Source organism: Saimiri boliviensis, chromosome 9 (assembly GCF_048565385.1).
Source record: "Saimiri boliviensis isolate mSaiBol1 chromosome 9, mSaiBol1.pri, whole genome shotgun sequence".
Lineage (NCBI taxonomy): Eukaryota > Metazoa > Chordata > Mammalia > Primates > Cebidae > Saimiri > Saimiri boliviensis.
The window spans coordinates 114837462-114852921 of NC_133457.1; the positions used below are offsets into that span (position 1 = coordinate 114837462).

Consider the following 15460-nt stretch of genomic DNA (forward strand, 5'->3'; position numbering starts at 1 on the left):
TGCAGGCTGCCAGAAAGCAGGTGACTGGCCTGGCAGGCTCCAGGATTCGAGGGAATCATGGTCTTTATGGGTTTCTGCAGCCAAGGGAACTGGCTTTTTCTAGAAGACAGGCTGGAATACGCTGCTCTGTAATTAGAGATAAATAAACCAAGCCATATGGGGCAGAAGAAAAGTCTCCCTTGAGTCAGTTGTTTGGTTTTTAAAATGTGTTAAATATTGGGAAATGATTAATTTTCCATGCATTCCAGATGAGCCCATTGTTCTCCGAGCACAGGAAAGGCATGTTTGCTCATTTAACGCCCAGTTCCTGGGGGGGCCCACCGTACCGTATGCCAGGGTGTAGAGACACTTGATTTGCATTGAACAAATCAAGACAGTCGTGGCTGCCATGGAATTTACAGGGGCAAGAGACAGACAGTAAACATGCACATGGTAATCCAAACAGGTTTACCTGGTAATACGCCAGGCTGAGTGCGTGTGTGGGCGGGGCAGGGGGGTAGGTCCCGCATGGCGGTGAGCAGTCACTGAAGTCCTCTGAGGACAAGAATTTGATTGGAAAGCTGAAGAATGAGGAAGAGCCAGTCCATGAAACTTGAGGATCAAAGGTTTAGGAGGAGGAGACAGAGAGGTGGGGAATGGTGTGGTCTGGGCAAGGAACAGAAAAAGGACTGGACTGGAGTCGGAGGTGAGGCTGGAGAACTTGCCGCCAAGGAAGGTGGCCGAGCCTCTTGCCTGGGTTATCCTGAATGCAAAGGGAAACCACGGAGGGCTTGAAGCAGGGGTGTGATAGGATCTGAAGCGGCTTTCAGCTCAATCTGGCTGCTGTGGACGAGGAGGTCAGGCGTGCACGAGGGGTAAGCCAAGGGCTGCTCTGTCATCCAGGTAGGAGACGGGGATGTTCTGGTGAGAGGAAGCATGGAGGTGAGATGATTTCAGAATGGACCCAGCAGGATTTGCTGATATGTGGGCAATGGGGACAGCCGGGGTTATTCCCAGGGTTTTGACGAAGTGACTGCGCAGATGGTGTTGCCATACACCGATGAGTAAGATGTGTCTGTATTGGGGGAGTGAGAAAGAGGAGATTGGGAGTCAGGAAATTTGGGGGCATGTTGAGTTCAAAATGCCTCCTGGCTACCAAAGAGAAGGCGGCGCATGGCAGGTCGAGGAGTCTGGCGTGTGTATGTGAAGGTGTAAATATCATCCCCTCCACGGTTGTCCTCTGAGTGCCTTCTTCCAATCATATTAAGGGCAGAGAATTCTTCATCGAATATCCTCTGACACTTCACACAGCAGCAGAAACTTAGCAATGTGTTTTCGAGGAGTGTGTCAGTGAGGTGTCCCCATTTCCAAAAAAATGTAAGGCCTACTGATGTGAAAAGCATAGCCTCTGGGAAGTAGCGTGACTTGGGATTGCGCTTCCTGTCTCAAGTCAAGCCCAGTGCTTCAGAGCTTGAAGTTTTTGGTAAATCGGGATTTCCTAGAGGGCTGAGGACAGGGCAATATACAGCAGGGGGTTTTCGTTGCTTTGATAACTCCACATCGGGCCATTTACAAAGCTCAACTTGGGGACTTTATCAGAAGGGCAGGGCAAGAGGCAGTTTAGAGTGAGAAGGCCTTTCTGGAGAAAGTTTAGTCCAACATTGTTCATCTTTGAACTGCAAAATGTCATGAGGTTTGCAGCAAGTGTGTCCCTATACCTCATCACAGCTACTGGGGATCCTCAGGCAAAAGAAATGACTTCACTTTCATTTCTTAAAGCTCCTTGTGGTTCTGTGCCTCTGTACTCAGCATTATTTTATACTCAGCCTGGTTTTACCAGGAACCCAGTTTCCTTCCAATGTATGAACCTGAAGAGGCTGAGCAGGAGTCAGCATTTGTCCTGTCTTACCGCTTCTTAAATTCCAACTTGGCCTGAAACCACCGTTCTGTTTCTACTCCTTTGTATGAAACCTCATCATGCTATTGGATACAGCAAGGAACATGCTCAGATTTGCAAACTCCTGACAAAGTCACCCCAAGATGCGCCAGTACAAATTTCCTTGTCATCTCAGGTTTTGAAAGTCAGATAAATTCAGGGTTTTGGCTTTAATGATCTATTTAGAAAAATTAAAATCCCATTGTCAGAGCTCTAAATGTTTTCTTCCAGATATTAGTCAAATGAGGTCCTAAGAGGAGCTCAAGGCTCCATGAGAAGCCTTAGGTGAATCTGAAATCTGTTTGTTAAATGATAGAACAGTGGAGCAATAGCTAATATTGATGAAGCACGCAGTACCTGTGAGGTGGGGACAAATGTCTTCATTTATATCTGGGGAAACTGAGGCACGGGCCAAATTTGTGTTTATGAAGTGTGGCTCATGTATAAATATAGAACACAGACTTGGTTTTTTAGGGTTTTGCTTTTTGTTTTTGAGATGGGGTCTCTTTGTCTAGGCTGGAGTGCAGTGGCACGATTTCAGCTCACTGCAACCTCCACCTCCCAGGTTCAAGCGATTCTCCTGCCTCAGCCTCCTAAGTAGCTGGGACTACAGGTGTGCGCCACCATGCCCAGCTATTTTTTATATTTTTGGTAGAGACAGGGTTTCAGCGTGTTAGCCAGGATGGTCTCGATCTCCTGACCTCGTGATCCTCCCACCTCGGCCTCCCAAAGTGCTGGGATTACAGGTGTGAACCACCGTGCCCGGCCCAGAAGTGTGTTTTTTTAATGACTGTATAGTTTTAGCCTTGTCCTCTGCTTAAGTGATTTTGATTTTCTATTCAGAAGTGGTGGTATAAGGTTTTCAGAAAGTGAGTTAATTTAAAGCAAAATGCAGCATTGTCTTAGTGGGGAAGAGCTGCCTCTCGGGTGTGTAGCCCTGGGCAGATATTTTTTGTGGGGCTCCTGTCTGCGTAAGCAACTTGAGCCATTTCTCAATCAGTGCCTTTCTGGTGGTCACACTATGCCACAAAAATCACAATGAAAATACTGCACCAGCCATCCGGAGCAGTCTGCTCACTGGCTGTTCCGCACCCTGTCGGTGCAAGTTCTGGAGATCTTTGGGGCATCTGCATGGGAGAAATGGGAGCCAGCTGGTCCCAGCCACCAGAGGGAGACTAAGGACATTTCAAAATAGGCACTCCCAGCAGCCAGGACCCATGCAAGACCCTCTCTGGGCTTGGGACACCTGCCCATTTGGTACTGCCGGTTCCAGGCACTGGAATGGTGGGCAGGGGAGTGCTGGAAAATTCCCAGGAAGACATTCCAAGTGCAGGGCTATGGTAGGGTGGAGTGGTCTCTAAAGCACAGGGCCTGGGGCAGGCACTCCACTTCTCTGGGGTTAAAGAGTGAGAGGAGGTTCAAACCACAGTAAGACTTTTAAAAAAGCTACTTCCAAACCTCTTAGGCGCTTTAGCTACACGGTGGTAAAAGCTGTTTGAAGGAAGAACTTGGCTAGAAGGTTCTAGTACTTATGTTTATGGCTTTGAAGGTATAAGGTGCCTTTTTTTCCTTTAACCTTGACATACTGCAAGATGCTCAAATAAAAATGATGGCTTTTGCCTTTCAAGTGGCTGGCTTAGCCCAGCTGACTGTGAATGCTTTGGGACCCTTGGAAAGCTGGACTGAGGTAGGCATCATAAATCTCTTTCATAGCTGCTACCTCAAAAGTAGTCTAGAGCCACACATTACAGCAGAGCTGTGCTGGAGAGAATCAGACACATTCAGGCTGACCAGGCAAGGTCACTTGTCATGACCTCTGACAAGTGGCTTCTGAGCCTGAGTCCCAAGCACAGTGGGACTGTCCCTACCTCCCAGGGCTGAGATGAGGAATAAATGCACACACAAAATGTTCCTTGCTGAGTGAGCCTGAAATGTAAAAGGGATATCCGAGTAGCCTCCCTGGAAAAGAAAGATACACCAAAGTTGCTGTTGCTTCCAACTGTTTTATTGCTAAACTATCATGATACAAGCCGTATAAAAATACTTTACATATAGGAAAAATAAACTACATTAAACTGGAGATTAAAAACATTTGCATAGGAATGTGATGTATTCAAACGCCTTTAACAGTCAGGATTTTCCAAACCTAAGCCTGCCAGCACCACCGTGTTGGAGAGATCTCTATGTGTTGGAGAACTATATTAGTTTTCTTTCCTCTAAGGCCTGTGGAGGCCATAGGGGTGAGTGAGGTTCTTTGACAAGATGTCCAGGATGCTAAGCCTGTGGTTCCAACAGCCACAGCCTCGGCCTGCTCCGGCCAATCAGAATGCAGTGAGCACCTGCTCTAATGGAAACATCATCATTTGCATCCATTCCATTCAAAGCCTGAACTCGGCAGGGAGTTTAGTCCACCAACAGCTGCAGAAAGGTAGAATGTTAATAACCCTTTCACTTCCAGCTCCCAGGACCCTGAGGGTTCAGGGAGCATCTCTCTGTTACCAACCACCAGAAAAGTTTGTTTTTAAACAGACTGAGTTAAGACAGTGATGTTGGCTTAGGTCAAGGCACTCACAAAGGCTGAGGGAAATGGATGATTCTGATCACAATTGTATGTGATGCTGCTTTTTCTTAAGCACTTAGTTGGAATGCAGGAATATACTTATATGCAGTTGGCTGTTTTGGTTCCATAAAACTTAATGCCCAAGCTTTAAGCTCCAGCCTAGGAGACCCAAGGTTAAGATGTGTTGGGTCACCAAGCACTGTGCCTCCAGGAAATGAGTTCGGGAGAAGTTAGCCCAGCTTGTCAAGAACGTCACAACTCCATCCATGCCTCTTGTAAACTCGAAATGAAAACTTTCTTTTAATTCTGAGCAATAGAAAGCACTTGGGAAGGTCTTTTATTTTTCTTTGACATAATAAATTCAGCCTCACTGTAATCCAGAGTGACAAATAGAACATACCAACTTCCGAACTGCCTAAATGTGACAGTCTCCAAGACTGACTCACTGCGGCAGGCGTCTTGGCTACTGGATGTAAACAAAAGAATGCAGTATCAGTGCCTCCCGGTTCTTTGAAGGAATCAGTTCCTCCCTGGTTATGTCTCTGCTGGAAAACTGTCCTTTGGATAAAACATACAGGAATTACCTACCAGGATTTAGCTTTGGTCCCCTCTGTAAAGATTTGCCTGAACAGAGGGTTCTGTGAACATGAATTCTTTTCGAATTCCATTACAATGAAGGTAGGATTTTGGTGTCAGTTTTTAAAATCGGTATCACCTAGGAGACTACTTGTTTTGGAGGGAGATCTAGACAGACACTTGATGATTCTCAGCAACCAGATCCAGGCTCAGGGCTGAAGTCAGCATAATTCTTGAGCAAGAAAAAGGAGCTCCTCCTTCTGCAAAGCCATTCCTTCTCCTGAGATGCCGTCTTCCATACAGGTGACTAACAGGCTCTGAGCGGAGACTTTATGATAAGGCTTTTTGTTTCCTGGAATGATTAACAAATGTTTCAAGAGTATGTCATTTCTCTTAAGAAAAACAGAATCAACCTATGGGTAAAAGGAGACACTTCAAAAGATTTCTGACCATTTATAAATATAAATCTAATTCCAACAGGGGTGTAATATTTTGAGGACAGGTAACAAGCATAAAAATACAGGTAAGAAAATAAAATTTAATAACATACTAATTAATCTGGATTGCTATATATATTATCAAGCAGCAGCTTTTTTTATACAATACAGGAAGACTTGCAAACTTTGGAAATATACTACATTCAGCAACATGGTAGGTCTGTCAAGTGCTACATGTTTACGTTAACTTAGATATAGCAAGAGCAAACCTTGACTTAGCTGAGATCCTTCTAACACACGTGCAACACACCCATCTTTACCATTTAGACACCTCTACTTTCTCGTTCTCTTAGAGGATCTTATTGCCTCTTCCCATACCGAAAATATTTCATGAGCCATCATTCTTGGCAAAATTTCCTCCTAGCATTTGTAACTGACCAAAAAAACTTCCTCGAGAGCTGTCAGTTCCTAATACACTTTCTCTTGCCTGTTCATGTCTCAAATCTAATGCGTTTGTTTCTCTTTCCTTTGCTATTTGGTATCGTTGTTTATGAAAGTGCTTCCTATAATATCCAGCTAAGATGTCTTAGAAAAAGAGAGGGGTTTTTGTGTGTATTACACACACACATGCATACAGGAGGTTGAGCTACCAGGAGGCCTTTTTGCAAACATAGACTGATGGAAAATGCATTACGCCTTTTTCACCCTGTGGGCGAGGAAGCAGAGCTACTTTGCTACAATAGCAGGAAGGCACTTGGGTAAAACATTCAGATAACTGAGGAAAGGCCAAATTCCCCCATGTGCAAAAAGTGGCTCCTAGCCAGGTCAAGTGAGAACACATCACTCACTACACTCTCAGCTTTTCCCCAGTGAAGTCAATATTGCTGGAGAGAAAATTCTTAAGGTGAAGCTGCTAGTATAGGAACTTGTTTTGTTCGTAAGGAAGTAGTTAGCATCCCAGAAGTTCTATGGTAGGGGTCAGCCTCTTACTGGCATTCTGTTTATTTAAAAGAGAATGTTGCTCAACTCTGAGCTTAGGGCGGGTGAGGGAAAGGCTGTCCATTGTTAGGGAAAAATAAATGCTAGGTATTGACCAACAGGTTGCATGCAAGTGCACAGGCTGCAGTCTGAGCATTTTGTCTTCTATCTGGAGTGCCAAGCACACCTGGCCCCACTCTCAGGAAGCTTTTACCTCTGGGTAACCTTGACAGGAGAGCCAGGGCTGACAAAGCCCACGGTGTGCACTGAATGGCCATGACTTTCTTCTGAGGCCTTCTGCCGACAGACTGGACTGAGAAAACCCTCTAAGTACAGTCTGAGTGCTAAGAATAGTTTCATTTTGCTGTGGATTATTGAGTAAACAAATGAATGGCTGAAAAGGAATCCCCGCTGGTCCTGGGGTATCTGCAGTAACACATCTGCCAAGAACTTTTGAGGATTTTGTTTGTAAAAATCATAAAAATCGCACCAGTGGAGGACTAGGGGAGACCGTGGGTGCGCTCAGTGGAAACAGTTGGAAGGAAGGAAATCACATGTAACACACAACTGGTCTGAACAGAGCTCATTCAAACTGAAGGACGCATTCAAGCAGATTTCTTTGTGTTGGAATCCTAATACAGACAGGTCTTCAGGGGCAGAAGGGAGGTGTAATAGGTTCAGGTGAAATTAAACAATGAAATTAACCAATGAACCTTGGAACAGCATCCTGAGCTTCTCTGTCCCACTTTGAATTTAGGAGAGAGGGAATTCAGCCCTTTTCCTCTCTCTCGGTAGAAACCTGCTTCCAGAAGCACTAGGGCTGTCTTGCTTAACAAAAATACCCGCACTTCCCTTCTTGGTTCTTTAGCCCTTCTGCTATTCCTCAATTCAATGCACTGGCTTGAGATTCTCCACTGCTTTCTGGAAAAGCACTCTGGCTGCTAGCAAGAGAGCAAGCCGGAACCTTGCAAAGCATCTAGGTTGTGCAGCTACAGCAGACGGGTGCTTACTCTCTGTAGCCTGGGTTAGCCCCCCAAGTCTATGGAAATTGTGTTAGCAGGACAGCGTGCTGCAGGGGTTAAGAACAGCTCGCCAAGACAGCTGGAGCGCTAGATGCCTTGGCCAGCTTTTTAAAGCAGGAAAAAAATAAAATAACAAACGCATATACGTGTCATAACTTAACGCTAAGAAGTCTTAACAGGTGATCTTGTCTACGCAAGACAGTTTTTGTTTTGGAATGAGAATTCAAAAATAAAGCTTTAGCCGTGGCCCAGTTGTCACCGAGACTGGGCGAGGTCTAAGGACTGACGGTTCAGTTTCTGTCTCTACCGAGAGGGTTTGGGGTTTCTTCACCCTGTAAGCCGGGCTCTTGGGTCACGTTCCTTTGATTGCTCTGTCTGAGAACTCCTTTCCTTCAAAAGGTACAGGAGCTGTATCTGTGACCTGGAAAAACGAACGCAAGGGCTGGGGTTTAATCGATGTGCCCACATCTTCTGTCCCCCGCCCACCCCAAGCTCCAGTCACTCTGTTCTCAGGCGCGTTCCAGAGTCCTGTCTTGTGCAGAATGTGCTTTTGGTCAGCAGGCGCTTAACATTTGGACGGAACACCATTAACATCAACCAGGATGCTCGCTGGGATATAAAACATACAACAAAAGGAAGCGTTCTCTCTGATGTTTAGAGGGAGGTGGCGAGCTCCTTAAGCGAGAGTCCGCTTTGTGCCCAAACATCGATCCGCTGGGAGATGAACATGAAGGGAGACGGAAGGTGAGGGGCAGTGGAGGGCTCCGAGGGGTCAGATACACAAGGTGTCTTGCTATAATGGCTTCTTTTACGTCTGATTTCTGGCGGGAGGTCCTGAAAACTCCTTCCTGATAATTTCATTAACTACAAGAGAAAAGGGGGGAGAGAGAGAATGGGGCGAGTGAGAGGGCACCGAAAACATGCATCAGGTTCGCTTTCTAGAACCTCTAATGGACTATTTATGTTTGAGGCAAGGTCTTGCTCTGTCGCCCAGGCTGGAGTGCAAATGGTCTGATCATGGCTCCTAGCAGCCTCAGCCTCCCGAGTAGCTGGGACTACAGGTGCATGCCACCATGCCTGGATCCATTTTTAAATTTTTAGTAGAGACAGGGTCTCACTATGTTGCCCAGGCTGGTCTTGAACTCCTGAGCTCAGGTGATCCTTTCAAAGTGCTGGGATTACAGGCATGAACCATGTGCCCAGCTCTATTTTTTAAAATACTCTTTTTGTTCCTTGTGATTGTATATTTGACAATTTTTAATGTAAGAAATGCTTTCCTACATCATTTTTTCAGACCATAATGTTTTGTGCTAAAGATCTGTTAGTGAATATTGCTTAAATGGTAACTTTTTCAAATCGTTGTGGCAGAAATGGATTTGAACTATACGGCATGTTTTGGGCATGTTTGAAGTAACTTTCTCCACTTCTGCATTTGATGGCACACACTTGAGGCTTTCTATTGGGTACCAAACTACTTCCACTATTTTGACATCCAGAAAATGCCTATTATATGATTAATTCTGATAAAACACGGTTCTTTCTTGATCCATAAAACCTATGGTTCTCAAAAGAGGACCTCTTACAAAGAAAGCAAGTGAGAACCGCTCCCCTCCCCAACCCGAAGACTGACAGGCCAGCAACATGAGCATAGTTTTGATTTCAGCACAACCCGGTGTAAGGGTCATGTCCTGGCTCTGGAAAGTTTGGTCACCTCCGACCCCAGAAGGATGTGTGGGGTTCCTAGCAGGGAACCAAGGGCAGTACCAGTCACTGGCATCAAGAAGCAAGCCACCTTCTACTTCGGCCACTGGGTAAGGTACTAATTACTAGACTTCAGGCAGTGAGATCTCAGGATAAAGGTTCCCTAAAACATTCTTGGAAATAAGAAGGTGTGATCAGCGGCAGCCTGCGTGTGCGTGTTCTAAAGTATGCCTATTCCTTCAGTTTTGCAGGTGGACCACGTTGACTAGTCGTGGGGCAGAAGTGACAAGGATATAGACCCCTTTGGGAGTCCTATCAAAGGTAGGTTCATTTTCCATTTCTCAGTTCTGACATTGAGTTCTTTCCACACCTCCTTAGCCTTAAGTTACATGGTACCGAGGCTTAAATGTTAAGAGTTGCCCAAAGTCTCTCCTGGTTGCAGGGTGTTTTTCCCTGGAAAACCCCTGCCCCAGTGGTCTGCAACCTCCATAACAAGAGAGGCAGGGAATGCCAGGAGCTGAACGAGCTGGGTTTGATTCCCAGTTCCCTCTCTGATTGGAGGACATGACCTCTCCGTGCGTCACTTTTCTCTTCTTTAAAGTGAGAATCATCCTAGCACATAGCTTTTCAGGCTGCTGTGAGGATGCTAAGCGTTCACATACATAAGAGCTAGCACAGTGCCTGGTGTTTACCAGCTGGTGCTTGTGACGGTCAGTAACATCCCCAGGCTCCATGTTGGACTCTGAATCCCATGCGTTGCAACCATAGGCTTGGTTTTGTGCCAGAAGGTCAGACATAAGTCCTCGGACTAGAAGCGTGCCACACGCATGGATATGAGAGGTCATGTTCTAGAGCCAGCCGGGGTTAGAATTCCACCTCTGCTACTTCCTTGCTTGGTGAACCTTGCTTTGGTGACATAACCACTCAGTGCCTCAGTTTCCTCGTCTGTAAGTTGCACCTAAAAATATTACCTCCCAGGTTGCTGAGGTGCTTGGATGAGATAATACAGGTAAAGAAATGATCGCAGTGCCCAGACACAGCCAGTACTGGTTTGTAGACCAGTATATGTGTATTAGATATCTACATATTAGAAATACATACATTATGTATTAGCTGTTCCACCATGTGGAAATGGATTCATTAATAGGAATGTAGAGGGTGAATTCGTATGTTTAGCTAACCAGCACTAACTGGGCGTCTACTGTGTACCGGGTAACAGCTGACTCCCAGCGGCCCTGAGCCAGAAGCTGAATAAGGTCTGTCGGCCCCCAGGCCCGATCCTCTGTGCCCCTGCACGGGGGATGAACTGATGGTGGTGTGTGGGTTTAAGTAGTGAAAGCTGAATGCCCGGGGCAGGTGGGGTTGGGGCAGCTTCATGCAAAGCTTTTCAAAGCCCGGATTCTGAAGGGCTTCCTGTTTTCTCAACCTAGGAAGTGAGAGGAGTTGATCCTTAATGAAAACTTTCCACAGCCTCAGCTTTCTAAAAATAGCTGGTAGGCAGAGACGCTGGCACCCAGGCCCTCTCGCAGGGCCGCTTCCTTTCTCAGAACACAGGGCTGGGGCAGGGGCTGGGAAGCAGGGAGACTTTTCAAGCAGGCAGAAGTGTGTTTCCCTCCCCTTGCATGAAAACAGTCCTGCTTTGGGGGAGCTACCTTCGGATAGAAGTGAAGAGTTGTACAGTGACCTATGCCCTTAGACTTTCTCACTCTTGCGGGTGGTGAGGTGGCCCAAAACCTCTCTGGGTAGGAACCTCCTCTTTCCGAAATCTTGGCACTTGCTCCCCTGACTGCCAATAAGGAGAAAGTTCTAGAACAGAAATGCTTGTTAGGTGGTGGTGACAGGGTGGAGCCACGTTGGGCTTTAAGTTCTGAGAGGAGGTCTCTGCTCAACCACTTAGGTTTGCAGACCTGAGTACCAGGGTACAGGGGGACCCCAGTGCCCTTCCTGCCACCTCTCCTGTCCTCCTCCCCTGCCTCACACTGCCCCTCTGGGTAGCATCATGCTTGCACCAGTCTATGGCTTTTCCTTCTCACATCAACAAGGCTCAGTCTCCCTGGCAAAGCCCCCCTGTGGCCAGCCCCAGCCCAGTCGCGCTCCTGTCTCCCCACTGTCCCCTGCTGCCTGGAGGCTCTCCTTTCCCCCATAGCCCTTAGATGCTGCCTTGGTGCCTAGAAAGTACTTAGTAACGTTTACTTATGAACAAAACACAGACGCTTAGAAAGGGATCAGGAAACCTCAGGTCACAGCCAGAATCGGCCCCCAAGTCGGCCTCTGAGGTTTGGATGTGAACTACCGTCCTGTATCATTGCCATCCGCATTTTATTCCTCCAGTAATCTCCCCCAGGCCAGCCACTGTGCCTCGCCTCCTACCTGTTCCCAACCGGGGCCATGTGCACTGTTCCAAATCCTAACTAACTTCCCTTCCCGCCCCGGTCCGACGCTGCCTCTTCCTGGAAGCCGCCCCACATTCCTACCATGGTGCCCTCACTGCCTCCAAAAGCAAGTACTGAATTTTCAGGTAGCCCTGCTCATGCATGGCACCAGGCACAGCAGGTGCTTAATGCCTGCATTAGCCCCACCCAAGGGCCCTGCACCATCAGCCTAGGTCCCTTGGTTTAAGGAAGGTGATTTTCCTTTGTCATTCGATTGACAAATGGGTTGCTGATCTGTTACTTGTTTAGAGCCTTTCTCTCTAGGAAAGAATATGAGCCATTCACATTTCCTGAGAGCTGTGTGCCAGGCCCCATCCAGTGCCAGGGACTATTACTTAATTCTCATACCACTCCTAGTAACACCATCATCCCCATTTTATAGATGGGGAAATAGAGACGGGCAGACAGATACTCTCCGTAGCAGGTGAAGGAGAATTGGGATTTGAACTCACGGCTCATTTAGTTAACTTGTACATGATATGGCTTCTGCGTGAAGTTCAGTATTCATCCTCTTTCTTTTGGGGACCTGGAATCCTCTGTGCATTTGTGTAAAGTCAAGGAAAGGCTATAGCAGACCCTGCTCTTGACCCTTGCTCATTCTTAGAGAGAGGTGCCCTGGTGAGAAGCCTGATGGAGAATGTATTGATAACCTCAGGGTGACTACCGAGCCTGAAAATTGGAAAGGCAAAAGCAAGCTGATCTCAAGTGTATACAAACCGTGTACAAAACATAGTGTAACATTTTCAGCATATATGCCAAAGTCATATAAAAAGCTGTTTCAGTGAGAAGGACAGTCATACTCTACTAAAAATGGCTACAGACATAAAAAGATGATATACCAGGGGTCAAACAAATTTTCCTGTAAAGGGCCAGGTAATGTGTTCAGCTTTGTGGGCTCTTTCTCACTAAAACCTGCCAGTGTGGCATAAAAGCTGCCGTAGACAATAAGCAAACGGGCATAGAAGTGTTCCAGTAAAACTTCATTTGCCAAAACCGGCTGGGGGCCATGACTGACCCAAGAGCTGTGGTCTGTCAGCCCCTAGTATATATATATGCTAACGGCAAAGAAGAAAAAGTAGGGTGTTCTCTTTGCCTACTTTTTGGAGGTGGCGATCTGGGGAAGCCGATGCCTCTTGCTGGCGTACTGGATTTCTAAACACTGAAACTGACTTCTGCTAGTATCCCACTCCGCCCTTGGAATCTTCTGTTTTGCTAGAAGGCCCGGACATCTGCATCTACTTTCTCCTCCTTTCCTTTATCAATTGAAAGGACTTTCAAGGGTACATTTCACGCTAGGCCCTTTCCCTTGGACTGCTGACTTTGAAATGGACTCCCCTGAGAAAGCAACAGGAAGGAGAGGATAGGCTGGGTCCTGCTTCTCGCTCAAACCTCAAGCTTGTTTTCTAAAATCTGATGAGACCACGTGAGTGCCCACAAGAGCCTGGGCCCAGCCACAAAGGCCATGGCCAGAAAGACACTCCTCAAGCTTGGATGGGAATCGAGAAGGCTGCGTTCTCCAGGCCAAATCAAAGAAGCTGAGAGCCAAGAGGGGGCCCAAGTCACCACCCCCTAGTCCCTACTGACTGTTTCTTTTGCCAGGCAGTGCCTTGCTGAAATCACTCCCAGGACTCCCAGATGCTTGGGTCAGGATGTGGAACCGGAAAGCATCTGAAGTCCTCTCTGGGCTCTTCTGCTTTTCGTCCTAACTGTTCTCAGGGGAAGTGACTCTGAAGGCCAAGGAGGTAAGTTCCCTGAGCAACCGGGCCTGCCTTCCCCAAGACTGCAGTCTTGAGCCCTCCCCTGTGACTTTTTAGTCTTCCTCTGTCACCCAGGCTGGAGTGCGGTGGCACCATCTCGGCTCACTGCAACCTCCGCGCCTCAGGTGATCCACCTGCCTCAGCCTCCCAAAGTACTGGGATTACAGGTGTGAGCCACCGCACCCGGCCCTTCCCCTCTGACTTCTGTCTCAAAACTGAAAAGACCGGCCGGGCGCGGTGTCTCAAGCCTGTAATCCCAGCACTTTGGGAGGCCGAGGCGGGTGGATCGCGAGGTCAAGAGATCGAGACCATCCTGGTCAACATGGCGAAACCCCGTCTCTACTAAAAATACAAAAAATTAGCTGGGCATGGTGGTGCGTGGCTGTAATCCCAGCTACTCAGGAGGCTGAGGCAGGAGAATTGCCTGAACGCAGGAGGCGGAGGTTGTGGTGAGCCGAGATCGCACCATTGCACTCCAGCCTGGGTAACAAGAGCGAAACTCCTCCTCAAAAAAAAAATAAATAAATAAAAATAAAAATAAAATAACTGAAAAGACCTGTTAGTGGTGACAGCTCTCCCACACCTCTGCTTTGCGCTGGCTAGCTTGCTAAGTAACTTCACAACGTTCATCTTCTCCAGAGAAGCCTGGCCATACTTGAGTGAGACTCAGTGAAAAGAACAGAAAACCTTTCATAGGACTGTAGCCTGAAGCTGTGGGTGGGGTCGGGGAGGGGGAGTGATGCAGCAGTAAAACCCCTACCGGGCCATGCTGGCCAGAGCTGTGAACCCCTGGATGTCGGGGTAAGCTAGAGGCCTGAGCCGCTGGCTTGCCAAAGTCCCCAGGCCCAAGACGCACATAAAGTAAAGTAAGTAAATTAAAAAAAAAAAAAAGGCAACTGTCCTTTGACAAGTTCCCTGAGGGGCTTACCATCTCGGCCCCGATCTTTTACTTGCATTTTTATCATCCTGATTCCTCGGATGCAAAGTCCTGAGGAGGGAGAGTGGCAGACGGTTGAAGAATGTGCCCCTTCCCGCAGGGGGTCCTCTCAGCCGGCCCCATCCTCTGGCAATCATGCTTCTGAAGTGTCGGCTCCCGGGGGTGTGCTACCAGAAGCTCTAAGATAATGGGCTGGCCACTGCGTGTGCTGGTTCATTCCAATTAGAACAACAGCTAAGAAGCTGAGGCACAAAGAGGTGATGCCACTTCCTCAATGTCTCACCTGGGCTTCGCACCCCCAGGGGCCACATCGCCGTGGATCTGCTGGGTGAGGGGCTCTGCTGAGCACCCTGGGAAACTCAGTTCAAGGGGCTGACTTCAAACGCACAACAAGGAAGGCCCCTGGAGGAGCTGAAACCCTGAGTCGAGGGAATCAGGGTTGGAAATTACCTAAGCACAGGGTGAGGTTTCCTAGGCAGCTTTTCTGACCTCCCTGCCCCCTCTATTCCCCGGTCTAGAATACCCGCCATGGAGGGAGAGCCTTATTTAACTGGACACCCACAGTGAAGTGTGCAAAACCAAAAAGGAACAGTCTCCCAGGACAGTGCTGCATTGTCCCATGCAAGCCAGCCCCGGAACTGGGACGTGGGGCCCTGGAATCGGGGAGCATGCAAGTTTCCCAGGCCTCATCCCCCCCTTCTCCCGCCCAACCCTGAGCTCCAGCCACGTGGTCTGAGATTCTCAGGGAGGTCCCCAGGAGTGTCCACTTCAGAAGTGGAGCGCTCTAGCCCTTAAGAGCAGGAAAATGAGAAGAGAGGGCCTTCAGATGGTCCCGTTTTCTTATACTTAAAAAAAATTCAAGTTAAGGAAACACACAGCTGGAAAACAAAAGGAGAAGCAGAAGATGTCAATTACCTTTCACTTTGATTTCTCGGATCAAAGATCACAGTCATTCTGTTTCATAATATGTTTTGTATCCAGCTAAGGTGTGTGTCTATCAGCTCTGAAAAAGATTTGCAAAATCATTTTTGAGAAGAAGAAAAAATCAGCTTTGATCTCGCTTATGCTTCCAATTCATGCCAATATCATTCCAAGCCCGGGAGAGAACTTAACCCTTTGGCTGTAGTTTAAGCCCCGATTCTGCA

General features: G+C 47.6%; 1 protein-coding gene across 5 annotated transcripts in view; it reads right to left on the reverse strand.

The window, feature by feature from the left end:
* Positions 1-3902: 3902 nt before the first annotated feature.
* The window catches only part of NFATC2 (nuclear factor of activated T cells 2), a 180071-nt gene continuing 168513 nt past the window's right edge, over positions 3903-15460 (reverse strand). For 2 of the 5 annotated variants that reach the window (XM_074406663.1, XM_039479663.2), the window contains exons 10-11: positions 15231-15318; positions 3903-8352 (exon numbers count right to left, since the gene is read on the reverse strand). In XM_074406663.1, the coding sequence (XP_074262764.1) occupies positions 15275-15318 (44 nt within the window). In that variant the 3' untranslated portion in view covers positions 3903-8352; positions 15231-15274. The remainder of the gene's footprint in view (positions 8353-15230; positions 15319-15460) is intronic. The other 3 variants (XM_074406662.1, XM_039479662.2, XR_012519374.1) reach the window with 2 other exon arrangements.